This window comes from Cnephaeus nilssonii (genome assembly GCF_951640355.1).
Source record: "Cnephaeus nilssonii genome assembly, chromosome: 2".
Lineage (NCBI taxonomy): Eukaryota > Metazoa > Chordata > Mammalia > Chiroptera > Vespertilionidae > Cnephaeus > Cnephaeus nilssonii.
This window is the reverse complement of record NC_137073.1, coordinates 3,195,855-3,209,941: the sequence shown is the minus strand read 5'-3', so window position 1 is coordinate 3,209,941 and position 14,087 is coordinate 3,195,855. Positions and strand designations below refer to the sequence as shown.

The 14,087-nt window shown below is 46.2% G+C and overlaps 1 protein-coding gene across 3 annotated transcripts in view; it reads right to left on the bottom strand.

Moving 5' to 3' along the window:
* The window catches only part of IQCK (IQ motif containing K), a gene marked incomplete at its 3' end in the record, with an annotated part of 106,324 nt that overhangs the window by 90,155 nt on the left and 2,082 nt on the right, over nt 1–14,087 (bottom strand). For all 3 annotated transcript variants that reach the window (XM_079784083.1, XM_079784082.1, XM_079784084.1), the window contains exons 2-4: nt 10,586–10,650; nt 8,909–9,038; nt 7,149–7,246 (exon numbers count right to left, since the gene is read on the bottom strand). In XM_079784083.1, coding sequence (XP_079640209.1) covers nt 7,149–7,246; nt 8,909–9,038; nt 10,586–10,650 — 293 coding nt within the window. The remainder of the gene's footprint in view (nt 1–7,148; nt 7,247–8,908; nt 9,039–10,585; nt 10,651–14,087) is intronic.

Genomic DNA, 14,087 nt, shown 5'->3' with positions numbered 1-14,087 from the left:
CACTGGAACCCTGAGCTGGGACCCCCTTGTTCCTCACAGGTGGCCTCCCAATTTAAAAAAACAGCACATTCTGCCCCTCCTACGGGTTTCAGTGTACTTTCTTCTGTATTTATCTAGTTGTGAGACTTCATTCATCTGGATATCAGATGGTTCTGAATGATGGCTATTCTGTACTTTAGTTGTAATTTTGATGTGGTTGTGGGAGGTGGCGAGTACAGACATTTACCGATGCCACCATTTTTGTTCTCTCACACAAGAGAATTTAAATGGCCCCAATAAGTAATGAATTATGCTGCTGTATTATAGCCATTTGAAGTCCAGTTGTGGAGACAGATAAGAAGGCTGGGTTATTAATTCTGGCCAGTTATCATTCAGTTTAAGCATGTATTTCCAATGATAGGGTGTGAGGAACAACTGAATCAAGAAAATGCAAGTCTGAGTGCAGATCTGGATAACAGGAGTGCTACTTGGGTCTGACAAATGTTGAGATGTCAGTGATCCTATGTAATAATAGAGGAATATGCAAATTGTCTGGGACACCATAACATCACAACTGCTCGGCAGGAGGCATGCACAGCAGGAGCGGGTGGACAGGGATTGCCATCACTAGGAGGGCCTCCGCACGGCCCAGCCCAGGGAGGCGCCAGTGGAGGCGTGTGCAGGCCTGCCATGTGGCCTGGCCTGGAGGCCACCCAGCCCGGGGGCGGCCCACAGCGGAGGTGCGCGCAGACCTGCCCAGCGCTAACATGACGCTGCCTGCCTGTGTCCCCACCCTGCGCTGACATGATGCTGCCTGCGTGCGCCCCTGGCCAGGGATGTGACACTGCCTGCCTGTGTCCCTGACCTGGGACGTGGTGCTGCTGGCGTGCGTCCCCGCCCAGCACTGAGGTGAAGCTGCCTGCCTGCGTCCCTGGCCAGTTTATTAATAAATTTATATATTATTTTCATATACATTTTACTAATTTCCTTTCATCTCTAACACTTCTATTATAGAGAAAGGGGAAATAGCAATATTAAAATATTTCCTCTAATTAATTCCCTTTTAATGTGCATGAATTTCGTGCACCGGGCCACTAGTATAATTATAAGCCTTCAAAAATAACATAAGACTACATGCCGGGGTTGGGTGAGGATGGAATGTGGGATGAGAAGGTATGGAAAGGAGGGAATCAGATTTAGTTAAGAAATCCTAAGTCAGCCGAAACCGGTTTGGCTCAGTGGATAGAGCGTCGGCCTGTGGACTGAAAGGTTCCAGGTTCGATTCTGATCAAGGGCATGTACCTTGGTTGCGGGCACATCCCCAGTAGGGTTTGTGCAAGAGGCAGCTGATCGATGTTTCTCTATCATCGATGTTTCTAACTCTCTATCCCTCTCTCTTCCTCTCTGTAAAAAATCAATAAAATATATTAAAAAAAAAAAGAAATCCTAAGTCAGGAAATAAAATAAGTTAATGGTAATTCACCCATCTTGCCTATGTGTAGTATTCAAAATACTGAGCTGCCCAGCCCAGCCTGGAGGGACTGTGGCAGGACAGTTACATCCCATTGTGATGTCGTGAGCATCACTAAATATGTCCTCTCTTCCTACCAGTCACAGGAGCACCTGTGTCATCCCTTTAATAGGCAAAGAAGAAGGCTCAGAGATTACTTAGGGCGTTCTGCAAGGGAAGAGTCAATTTTGAACTCCAGTGTGCCTGGCTGTCTTTAAAGTTTATTAATTCTTGCAAGTTTAACCCTTTGAATGAGTCACATTTTCTACATTCCTTGATCATTTAAACCTGAATGCCCCATGCAAGTACCCTGCAGCTCTGGTGGTCACACCATTTTCATTAGTCCCAAAGGCAGCACATCTGTGGGAGGTCAAAGAGGAAATAAGAGTTGACACAAGGATCCCTCATTAATCTCCAATACAAATAGAAATTTCTCTGATTCTTTTAAAGCACTTTACCATTGCCTAGAGGCTAAAACTGTTTCTACCCCCTTGTTACAAAATTATTGATGGGTAGACATTAGATATGCAACCCTCAATGTAAAATCTTTTTTTTTTTTTTTGGATGAGGACAAATATGTGACACCTTAATCAATAAAGAAATTTAAAAAAAATCTTTTTTAAAAAATCTTTGTTTAAAAATATTTGTATTCATTTAAGAGAGGAAGGCAGAGGGAGAGATAGAAACATCAATGGTGAGAGAGAATCACTGATTGGCTGCCTCCTGCACATTCCCCAGTGGGGATCAAGCCCCCAACCCGCAACCCAGGCATGTGCCCTGACTGGTAATTGAATCATAACCTCCTGGTTCATGGGTCGAAGCTCAACCACCGAGCCACGCCAGCCAGGCTCATTGTGAAATCTTAAACACTGCCCTTTAGCTGATTTTTGTGTTCTTGGAAGGGTTATAAATGAGAAGAATCAGAAGAAACCAAGATGGCGACATGGTAAACACCTAAACTGCTGCCTCGCACAATAATTTCAAAACTACAACTAAAAGACAAAACGTTTATCACCCAGAACCATGGGAAAGCTGGCTGAGTGGAAGTTCTACAACTAGAAGGAAAGAGAAAAGAGCATTGAGACGTGCACAAGCGCTGAAAAGCTTAAGTACAGAGGCGCGCGAATCAGGCTGGCAGCGGGCAACTGGGTGCGCTGCATTTTTCAACCTGAAGGGAGACAAGCACCCGATTACTCTGAACTCCAGTTTCTGGGGAGATGCTGGGGACCCAAACTCCTACGGGGAGAAGCTGGACTGTCTGTCATCGGGTCAAAAAGTGAGGGTGACTTTCTTGCAGAGGTGCGCCCAGCAATTATTGTTTACTGCGTTGGGGTGTGGGACACGGGGACTTGGAAACGCGCAAACACAGAGACAGCTGACTGGCAGCCATCGCTGTTTGCCACGCCCTAGCCTAGTGACTCCCTGAGACCCCACCTCACACAATCTACAAACCCACCCAAGCTCCACACAGCGACTTTTGCATATAAATGGCCTTCCCCATCGCAGCTTAACCTAACAAACTGCAGCTCTGGTCAGACAGCTCCAAAATCCTCCAAACCCCAAGCAAAGAGGAGAAAACTGTAGTTCTCACTGTAGCTCCTACTGGGTGGCCTCAGACAGTAGCTGACCTGCACCTCAATGGAGATCCAGAAGCTAGTGTATCTAGTGGTCAGTGTGAGACGACACCAGATTTCAACTACTCACATTCATAAGTGACACATTCAAGAGGCAGACTCAGTGAGCACCAAAGCCCCACTGAAACAAGTCCTGCCCCATAAGCGTGTCTCCAGCGCAGCAGTTCTTCCATTATAGACACAGCGGATCCTCACAACCAATTGGCCTGGAGGTCAACTCCTCCTAGTGACACCAACAACAATCAAGACTTAATTATAACAAGGCTGTACACACAGTCCACAAAGGGGTGCACCAAGAGTGTCCACCTCAGGTAACTGGGAGGCTGACCCATTGGGCCATATAGGATACCTAACACACAAAGCCACCCTACCAACTCAGGGAAGCAGCAAAAATGCGGAGACAAAGAAACAGATCACAAACAAAAGAAATGGAGGAAAACAAACGACTGGAGATAGAGTTCAAAACCACGGTTATAAGGTTTTTCAAGAATTTCCTAGAAAAGGCTGATAAATTTAATGAGACCCTTGAGGATATGAAAAAGGACCAACTAGAAATTAAACATACACTGACTGAAATAAAAAATATTATACAGAGACCCAACAGCAGACTAGAGGAATGCAAGAATCAAGTCAAAGATTTGAAATACAAAGAAGCAAAAAACACTCAACTGGGAAAACAAAAAGAAAAAAGAATCCAAAAATTTGAAGATAGTGTAAGAAGCCTCTGGGACAACTTCAAGTGAACTAACATCAGAATTATGGGGGTGTCAGAAGAAGAGAGAGAGCAAGATACTGAAAACCTATTTGAAGAAATAATGACTGAAAACTTCCCCACCTGGTGAAAGAAATAGACTTACAAGTTCAGGAAGCGCAGAGAACCCCAAACAAAAGGAATCCAGAGAGGACCACACCAAGTCACATCATAATTAAAATGCCAAGAGCAAAAGACAAAGAGAGAATATTAAAATCAGCAAGAGAAAAATAGTTAGTTACCTACAAGGGAGCACCCATACTATTGTCAGCTGATTTCTCAACAGAAACTATGCAGGCCAGAAGGGAGTGGCAAGAAATATTCAAAGTGATGAATAGCAAGAACCTACAACCAAGATTACTCTACCCAGCAAAGTTATCATTCAGAATTGAAGGTCAGATAAAGAGCTTCACAGATAAGAAAAAGCTAGAGGAGTTCATCAACACCAAACCAGTATTATATGAAATGCTTGAAGAAGAAAAAAGTAAAGATAAAAATTATGAACAACAAATACATATCTATCAACAAGTGAACCTAAAAATCAAGTGAATTAAAAATCTGAGGAACAGAATAAACTGGTGAATATAATAGAATCAGGGGCATAGAAAGGGAGTGGATTGATAATTCTTAGGGGGAAAGTGGTGTGGGGGGTGCGGGAAGAGACTGGACAAAAATCGTACACCTATGGATGAGGACAGTGGCGGGGAGGTAAGGGCAGAAGGTGGGGTGGGAACCGGGTGAGGGGAGCTATGGGCGGCAAAAAGAGGAACAATTGTAATAATCTGAACAATAAAGATTTATTAAATTAAAAAAATACTAATAAAACAAAAAAATGAGAAGAATCACAGCTAAGTACATTTGCATAAATGCTACGCAATTAAATAGAGCTGCCCCATGGTCTAGAAGTGAATTCCGACTAGAGCCACTCATCATTTTGCCACACCTGTTCTTATTTCAGAGGACAAAAAGTTAAAAACCACCTTTGTTCTCCAATATCCTTCACTACCAGGCTGGTTTTCTTGAGGGCAGGGCTGTATTTTGTCCCTTCCGTGTCCCAGGCCTGATCCTGAGATTAGCACACAGTAGGGCTTATTAACATTTGCTGAATAGAACTGAACTTGGATGATTTAATCTGTTTTAAAATATTTTTAAACACATTCAAACAAAAGTTATTCGCTTGTGCTCATTTTATTGTTTAATTATTGCATTCCATCCTTTGTGCGGTCCAATAAAAGGAACAGCACACTGAACATACTTTGGCCAATAGCAAGATTAAAATAAAAGTTCCCTGAAATGTGATTTGTGAGGTCTCCCTTATTTAGCAGTAGGTCCTAAAGCCAGAGGCAAGGCCACCTGACAATGGCAGGCCAGGCTGAGGCTCTGTGCTTCGCCTCCGGCCTCACTCCCACTCACCTGGCCACACTCAACCCCTGTTACCACCACAGGGGAGAGGAAGGTCAATTTGAGTAGGCGACAAGATTTAAGTGTTCAGGGAAAGCCAAAAGAGCAAATGAAAAATACATTAGAATTAAAAGCAGTTTAGATTTTATTACCTAAGAAAACTCGCAATCTGTCCTCCAGAAAATGGCTGTGAACGTAAACCCAGGATTTTCTCGCGGACAGCCTCCACCGCCCACTGCTTGGGAGGGACGAAAGCCCAGGCCCAGCATCACCTGGCCTTGGTTGAAGATGTGCTCCGTGACTCACGAGGTAGGCTATTGTAGGTAATGTTCAACTTCCCTGCGTTCCAGGGGCCTCCTCCCTACAAGGGCATTGATGTGAAGGGGCTCTGGCTTAGAGGGGGCTGGGAGGGAAAATGAGATGATCTGACCAGTGCGGACCTCAGTGGGCAAGTGCTCAGGGAGACGGCTCCCAGCACTCCTCCCAGCACTGTCGTCACAGCGGCAGTGAGCCTGCAGGTGAAGGAGCCCGCGGGCCTGGGGCAGTCTGTTTACCCTCCCTGAGCAGAGCACCCCCAGCTGTTCGTAAAGGGGGGTCTGCTCCTGGTGGTCTTCCCTGGTTCCGTCAGGACCCGGTCTGTGTTGGAAAGTCAGGGGAATGAGGCAGGATGGAGGTTCCCTTTGAATTCACCCATGTCTCAGAACTAAGCATTTCTTTTAGAATAATATCGAAGTATTGTCTCCTCGGTTACAAACCCACCAGTGCAGGATCCCCTTCTTGTCATACAGAGAGCCTGTGCTGAGGGGCAACCACGTGGTGACACCTTTCCCGGGAGTGCTTTAAAGACCCTGGGGCCATCAAACGGATTGGATTGGCACTGTGGTTACTGCCGTTTTTTTAAAGTATCGTTTTGCCAAGTGCTTGGTCAATATTAAATGTTGTTGCTCTTTTATTCTTTCCATGTGGGTCACCCAAAACTCTAGTATTCTAAAAGTGCAGGGAACACACACACCCAGTGTGTCCTGTCACATGGAGAAAAGAGAGAGTCTCTAAGGGTATTTATGTGGGGCTGTGCCAGGATGGGGACTCGACTCACAAGGCTGCAGTGGGACAGGGACCAGTGTGTATGAGTGCTCGCTGGGCAGGCCTCTCCTGAAGCAAGGTCCATGCATGGCATCTGGCATGAAGGGGAGGAGGGAGAGGCCAGAGGTGGGCTGATGAATCCAGCGCGGGAGAAAAGCTAAGGAGTAACAAACCGGAGAGCAGGCCCAAGAAACCTGGCAAGTAACCCTCCAGAACCAGTGGCCAGCAGAGGGCAGGGCATGTGTGTGCACAACTCCATGCCGGGGCTAGAGCTGAGTGACCCCAAACACAGGCTCTCACTCTCAAAGGGTCATTCTGAGAACAACCACTTGATGGTACTGAGGTAATGAGTTATCATATGATAAAAATGAATATTTAGAAATCGTATATAATAAAAGGCTAATATGCAAATTGACTGAATGGTGGAACAACCGGTCACTATGACAAGCACTGACCACCAGGGAGCAGACGCTCAATGAAGGAGCTGCCCCCTGGTGGTCAGTGTGCTCCTACAGAGGGAGCGCCACTCAGTGGGAGCGCCACTCAGTCAGAAGCCGGGCTCATGACTGGCAAGTGCAGCAGCGGTGGTGGGAGCCTCTCTTGCCTCAGTGGCAGCGCTAAGGACCCATCGGGGGATGTCTGATGTCAGGATTACTTGAGCCGGGCGGGCCTAAGCCGGCAGTCAGACATCCCCCAATGGGTCCCAGACGGTGAGAGGGTGTACCCCCTCCCCCTTCCAGTGCATGAATGTTGTGCACTGGGCCTCTAGTAAAGAAATAAAACCACTGACCTCAAAACATTTTTCTTTCTTTGCCTGGTGAAGCAGGCTCGCTATACCGGGAAGCAGAACTGGAAAGATGAATGTTTCCAAATATTCTTTGGGGGAACCTAAAACAAACAATAAGATGCCCAGCTGAAGATCCCAAAGGGCTGTCAACCGATGGTCCATGGTCATGGTCGACTGTCAACGTGATGGTCCTTGGGGGTGCAGTGCAGAAGGAAACTTCATTCAGTGCAAAACAATTGTGATGCAGCATAGCTGTGGGGCGCCCTGGGGCCAGGCCCCTTTCTGGCTAGACAGCTCTGCTCTGCACCCGTCTGCTCTGCCCTGCTCAGGTGAGACATCTTTGGTGTTTCAACTCAGCTGGGGACACTCAGCCTTCTGTGTAAAGGGAAAGTGGGCTCTTAGAGCCAGAGGGGCTTCTATAGACAGAAGTACCAGACCCTAGTCCCTAATTGGTCTGTCCTCATGCAAATGAGGGATCCAAATCCTTATCATTTGATTGGTCCAAAAAGCACTGCCCTGATTGGTCAGAATAGAGCTGGTCTGGTTGGTGGGGAAAGCCTCAGTGCTATGGGCTGAAATAGGATTCCAGGAACTCCTTTATAAGGGTTAGCAGAAACAGTGCAATCTTCTCCCTAAAGCATGGCTTGTGTGAGAGGCCCTGTTGAGCAATGGCTGCTGGACTCTGCTTTTTATAATTTGAGCCCAGTTAGTTACTGGGAACCCTTTTAGTAGGTGTCTTCTTTCTCAGAGTTTATGACCAAGTTAATCTGGGAGGAACATTTGCTTCTGAACCAGAAAAAGAACTGTCCAGGAAATAACATGGCCTTCAGTATTACTCGAGGCTGCTGAGTTGGGCCCCTCTGTAGTCCAGTGAGGGTTTGGGCCAGGCACTACACAGGACCAGGGCCACAGTGAGGCTGGGGAAATGAGCACAGGACGAGGGGGGAACTAAAGTCAGAGAGGAACAGAGGGTACAGTAGATAGAGCACCATGGCATGGTCATGATGGCGCTGGTTGCCAAGGCCCAAAGCACACGAGCAGAGAGAACAGAACGAAGCATTTGGAGAGGCCCTGGCCCCGGGGGGCCCGGAGGAAGTGGGGCACAGGCAGGAGGTCTATGTCTCTGGCTTCAACCCCCAAAGCAGGGCAGCATGGTATTTTCTGCTACTTTTCACTTTTTGTCCCTCTCTATTTAACACAGAATCAGAGTATGCTAGTTATTTATCATTATACTAGAAGCCCGATGCAGGAAGATTTGTGCTAGACTGGGCTTTCCTTTCCCTAGCTGCCAGCCCCACCTTTCCACTCCGGCCCAGCCCCTTTCCGCTCAGGCCCTAGAGCCACCTCTTTCTGTTCCAGCCCCGCATTCCCACGCTGCCCAGAGGCCCTGAGAGACCGGGGATGGGGCAGAACGCCAGTGCTGTCGCCATGGTGACGACGCAAGCGTCCCGCCCGCCCGGTCACTCGGCGCACAGTATATGCAAATTAACCGACATCTTTGTTAGATTAATTTGCATATCACTCCTGATTGGCTGGTGGCATAGCGGAGGTATGGTCAATTTACACGTTTGTCTATTATTAGGTAAGATTTCAACCTTAAAGATAAATCAATGGAAAAAGGCTACTTCTTTTAATAATTAAAACAAGAACACATTTGTTATTTACATAGTCTCTCTGAGGTCTGTCTGTCCATCCCACCCCACCTTGTAGTTTTGCAATGTTACAAACCCCAAACCAGGAAAGAGGAAATCTTCCTTACTTACAGGTTTTGGGATCAATTGTTTCCAATTTGATTTGAGTGCAAGGTATGTGTGAGTCCGTGGCCCAATGAGGAAATGGGTAACTGTGCTCTGCACTGAAGCCACGGAAAAGGCTTTCTTCCATCGGTGAAACCTGGCGGGGGTGGGGAAAATCAATTCATATAAATAGCTTAAATAATTACATTTTCTTTTGTAACCTAAGACAGGAATACAATTCTGCATCAGACTTTAGGTTCTAGGGGGCATATTGAGCACAAGTCTTAGATTTCTTCCCTCCTGAGACACGTAAATGGCAAACGAAGAATACCCTCTAATAGAGAGAAGAACAGGAGGACCATCCGTGGATGAGCTGTGCCAACACTTCCAGAAGAGACAGGAATTAGAGCTGTCAGGTGAGAGAGGGGAAGCAGCAGCCTGAACCTGGGCGGATGGGAGTCTGTCTTCCCACCAGGATCCCCGAGGGCTTCATGCTCAGAGGTTCACGTCCTCAGAGGGTGAGGACGAAAAGGGGATGATAATGAACAAGAGTGTTAAGTGAAAATCTGGCTGGGGCGCCACTGGTCTGCTGCCCACATTTCCCTTCTGCCTGCTCCTGCCACCTCAATATGTGTGAAGCTAGGCTCACAGCAGCGTTTTCTATCCAGCTCTCCTTTCCAATGGCTCTTCTAGAAACAAATTTTAAAAACAGCCTTGGAAGGAGTAGAACTACTCAGGGTGCCATGCTGGTGGTCAAAAGATTAAAAAAAAATTGACCATTCATTTGGAGGCTCCCTGCCTTCGGACCATGAATAAAAGTCTTCCAGTGATCAGTCACTCCCCGGGAGCTCTCAGACAGTGATTCTAATCACAGAACAGATGTATCTAGAAAACAAACCCATCTGCACAACAGAAGAAAACCATACCAGCTACAGAGAAAAATCCACTCGGGCCCGCATTTTACATTCTGAATAAACAGGCAATGCTTCCCACACAGATAAAGAACATCAACAGCATACACAACAAAGATCAAGATCTACAAAGACCTGGCCCTGGAAGAAGCACAATTCAGGGAAGGGACTGTGATTGGTATCTGCAGAGAAATGTGAGAAAACAGTGCGCCCATAAAGCAAGAACAGGATGCCTTGGAAAAAGAACAATCCCAGGCCAAGTCAGTTCTTAGACAAGGTTCTCTGACAGCTGCAGCTGCGGTAATGGACTGGGAATCTAGTCTTAGGTTTGGGTCCACTCCTGTGACTCTGCTGAAGTCCCTTCCTCTCTCAGGGTCTTGCTTCATGTTAAACTCCAGTAAGTTCCTATTCTGCTCCAAGCAGACTGCCCGAGGGCCTATCTTCCTGGCTGCTGCTCTTGCCCTCCTCCCTTACTACAGGTGTCTTCTTGCCTCCTTGGGCACGCCTGGGGAAAACTGCTCTGCCTGTAACTGTCCCCAACGTGGACATGTGGGGACTCCACTGTACAGGCCTTTCTCACCCAGGATCTCATCTGAGCCACACAGAGGCGCTGTGAATCAGTCAAGGATTACCTGACCCCTTTAACAGATGAAGTCCCACTGTTAGAAGCAGAGCTAGGACTGGCCCATGTTCCTGGTTCTAGCCCCAGTGTCTTTCCTAACTCAGGACACTGTGCGACCGTCCCCAGTGTCAGTACTGTTGTCATTTAGGGCTCGGGTGGGGCAGGACTCACGGGGAGCACGGCTTCTCGCTGGATTCTGTAGCCCTCTGGAAAGGGGGGCAGCTCCACTTCGTACTCTAAAAGGGGTGCAGGCAGACCGTCAGTTCCGCACCTGACCGCAGTTCACGAGGAATTTCCTCTCCTCGAAGTAAAAACTCTTAAGTTTTGTCTTGGTTGGGGGTTTACAGAAATGAAAAATAACTGACCATTACAAGTTAATAATTAATGTGAAGTTCCTTATTTAAAATGAATGAGATAATTATTCACTTGTGTGAAGAGTCCAGGCTTTATGTAAAGAGTTTAAGACTTTTCCTGAGAGTACGACTTTAGATTTTGACCCAAATTATGATAACTACAAGAGAATGAGGAGGATCCTAGGAAGAATATAGCATCCAGGGAGGAAAGGGGAGAGGAAAAGAGGGAAACGTGAGGAGGGCAGCAGCAGCAGCAGAGGGAAGACTCCCGCCTGGAGTACAGGACTGGAAAAGCCAGCCCATGAGCCCTCGCTACTCAGAGCACGGCCAGGCCCACAGCGCCGGCATCCCTTGGAGCTAGAAATCCGCATCTCAAGTCCGGCCCAGCCCTGCTGGACTGACCGGCAGTTAGTAAGACCAGGGGCTTGCACTGTACCCACACTGACTTGGAGAAGTCCTGCTGTAAGCGCCAGCAGTTTCTCATCCTTGCAGCACGTTAGAATCACCTGGAAGCTTTTTGAAACTACTGTTTTGGCCCAACCCCAGAAATTTTGATTCAATACTAGTAGGTCTGGGGCAAGAGCCTGGGACTCAGTGCTTTTGAAGTTCTCCAGGTGGTTCTCATACGCAGTGAGGTGGAGTACCATTGCCAGGTGTCAAGGCTGATCACAGCCCACCTGTTGGAGAGCTTCATGCACAGAACAGTCCACGCATGCTCTGCGGTAAGGCTGCTGCTGCGAGGGCAGAGAATGCCCGCGGCCAGATCAGTCCCCCGCCAGGAAAGACTGATACGCGTGTTTCTGGAAAGGCCAATGTTTTAAAGGTAACGGTATAGTTGCTTTGCATTGATGAGAGAAAAAAAGGTTTCTGGGCAAGAGGATATTAATGGAATATAGTTGTCCTGGACACAAGTTTTATTTCATTATCTAGTTCCTTAACAGACAGTAGAGCATTTCTAAGCAAAAACATTTTTTTTAAATTACTAGGTATCAGGTTGGAGACAAGTATACCAGGTGGCAGGTGATAAGCAATTCTGATTCCCAAAATAACAAATTATCACAAACTTACTTAAAACAACACAAATTTATTATCTCAGTTCCTGTGAGTCAGGAGTCTGGATGTGGGTGAGGTCTCATGAGACTGAAACCAAGGTGTGGGCCATGGCTGTGACCTCATCCGAGGGCTGGGGTGCTCTGCAAGCTCGATGGTTGCTGGCAGGACTCAGTTTCTGTAGGTCTGGGTCCCCATCTCCTTTCTGGCTGGTGGCGAGGCCTGCGCTCAGCTCCTAGAGGCTGCTCTCAGGGCCTTGTCACAGGGCAGTTCACATGGTCCTTCGCTCACTAAGGCAAGCAGAAGTGTCTTCTGCTTCAATCTCTTTGACTTAGTTGAGGTGCTCACCTGATTAGGTCAGGCCCACCTACAATGATCTCTCTAATTTAAAGTGAACTGATTACAGACTTAATTACTTCTGAAAAGTCTCTAGACAGCAATGTCTAGATTAGTGATTGATCAATAATTGGGAGGTAAGTGCACTAGGGGAATTTTGGGGGCTGGGCCACTGAGAATTCTGCCCATCACAATAGTTCTAGATCTACCACTTTTTTCCCCTCTTAAACAAGCATGCAGATTCACCCTTCTTTCCCCAACCTTTTGAGAATCACCAAAATAGTGCGAAAGCTATTTATCTGAACTTAAGATATAGACAGCTCTATTCCTTTATCTGATTGCCAGAACTTATTGTGAGAAAATTCCAAATAATACAGAGATGTCATGTAGAGAGTATAAATCACACATAATGTCTTTACAACCAACAGCCAATTAGATTTGGCATAGGTCCAACCTAATCTTTTCAATGCACTTGCTAATATACATACATATGCAATACACAAATTTATTTACTTTAGATCTAGATTAGGTCAAATCATCCAAGTTTAGAACCCTGTAACAGTGTCCTTTTTCTTAAGAACTCATACTACTTTTACCCTTTTTTGAAATTTGTAAAAATTAATCTCTTTAATAGACTGTGTGTTTTGTGACTGAATTACCTGGGTCTGTTTGTGCTCACCATCATATTCCCACAGAATACTTGCTGAATGAATGAATAAATGAACCAAACAGTATGGCAAATTACTTTTGACCCTTGATCTACTGATTCATTCCTTGATACTTACTGAGAGCCCACTATGTTGAATCTTTCAAGGCTGCTACAAGTATTATTACCACATTTATTCAGCCAGTGTACTCTTTTTTGTTGTTATTGTTAATCCTCACCTGAGGATATTTTTTCCAGATATTTTAGAGAAGGGTGGGGGGATACAGAGAGAGAGAAGCATCGATTGATTGCCTCCTGCACCACCCCTCCCCCGGGATCTAACCTGTAACCCAGGCACGGTTCATGTCTTTGACCAGGAATTGAAGCCGAGACCCTTCTTTGTGCTGGCCGACGCTCTAACCATTGAGCACATCGCCAGGGCAGGGAATTTGCTTTTTAAATGTATATTTCCTAACAGAATGTAATACTTACCTCGAAGATAGGATTTCCCCCAAATCCTATTTCTCATGTTTGTTGTGAGAAACTGAATTTACTATGTTTGTTATAGAAAACTGCATTTGTTAGAACATTTTAAGAAATTGGGCTTATTCCTCTAAGTTATAATAGTCATTAGTGTACCAATGTGTACAATTCACCATCTTGATCTAACTTCATGCTGCAACCCTATCAAGTCCTTGCTTTTCGGAGAGCACTCTTCCTCTTTGCTTTCTCCCTACCGGCCTGTTTGACTAAAATAAATCTCACGATTCTCAAACACAATGCAAAGCATGTTTCTTTGTCAACAATAACACACACGTATTGAGCACTTCTAAAACGTCAGGAACACTGCTGAGCTCCTTTGCATACACCATCTTAATCCTCACAACAGGTGGGTACAGGATGACTCCGCTCTCACAGGGGAAGCTGAGCAGCTTCTCTAACAAAACACCACTAGCAAATTGTATGATGAAGAGCTATTTGGCTCGGGAAATTGAGAGCGCTGGGGAAAAGACAGCCACGATAACAAAGTTCAAATATCTGACTGGATTCTTAGGGTAGAGTGATTAGCACCAAGGAGCTAAGGACCAATGGGTACAAGATTTTCTGAACAGAATGCAGCGTGTGCATGGAGAAGGAAAGCGAGCACAGGATGGGAGTTGGAATGGATAGCCTTTGAGGGCATCTACCACTCTTGAGTCCACTCTTCTCTTCCTCCTATTTCCCACTTCTCTCAATTCATCACTTTCTCTGACCTGGACCCATATACTATGCATTCATTCTATTTTTT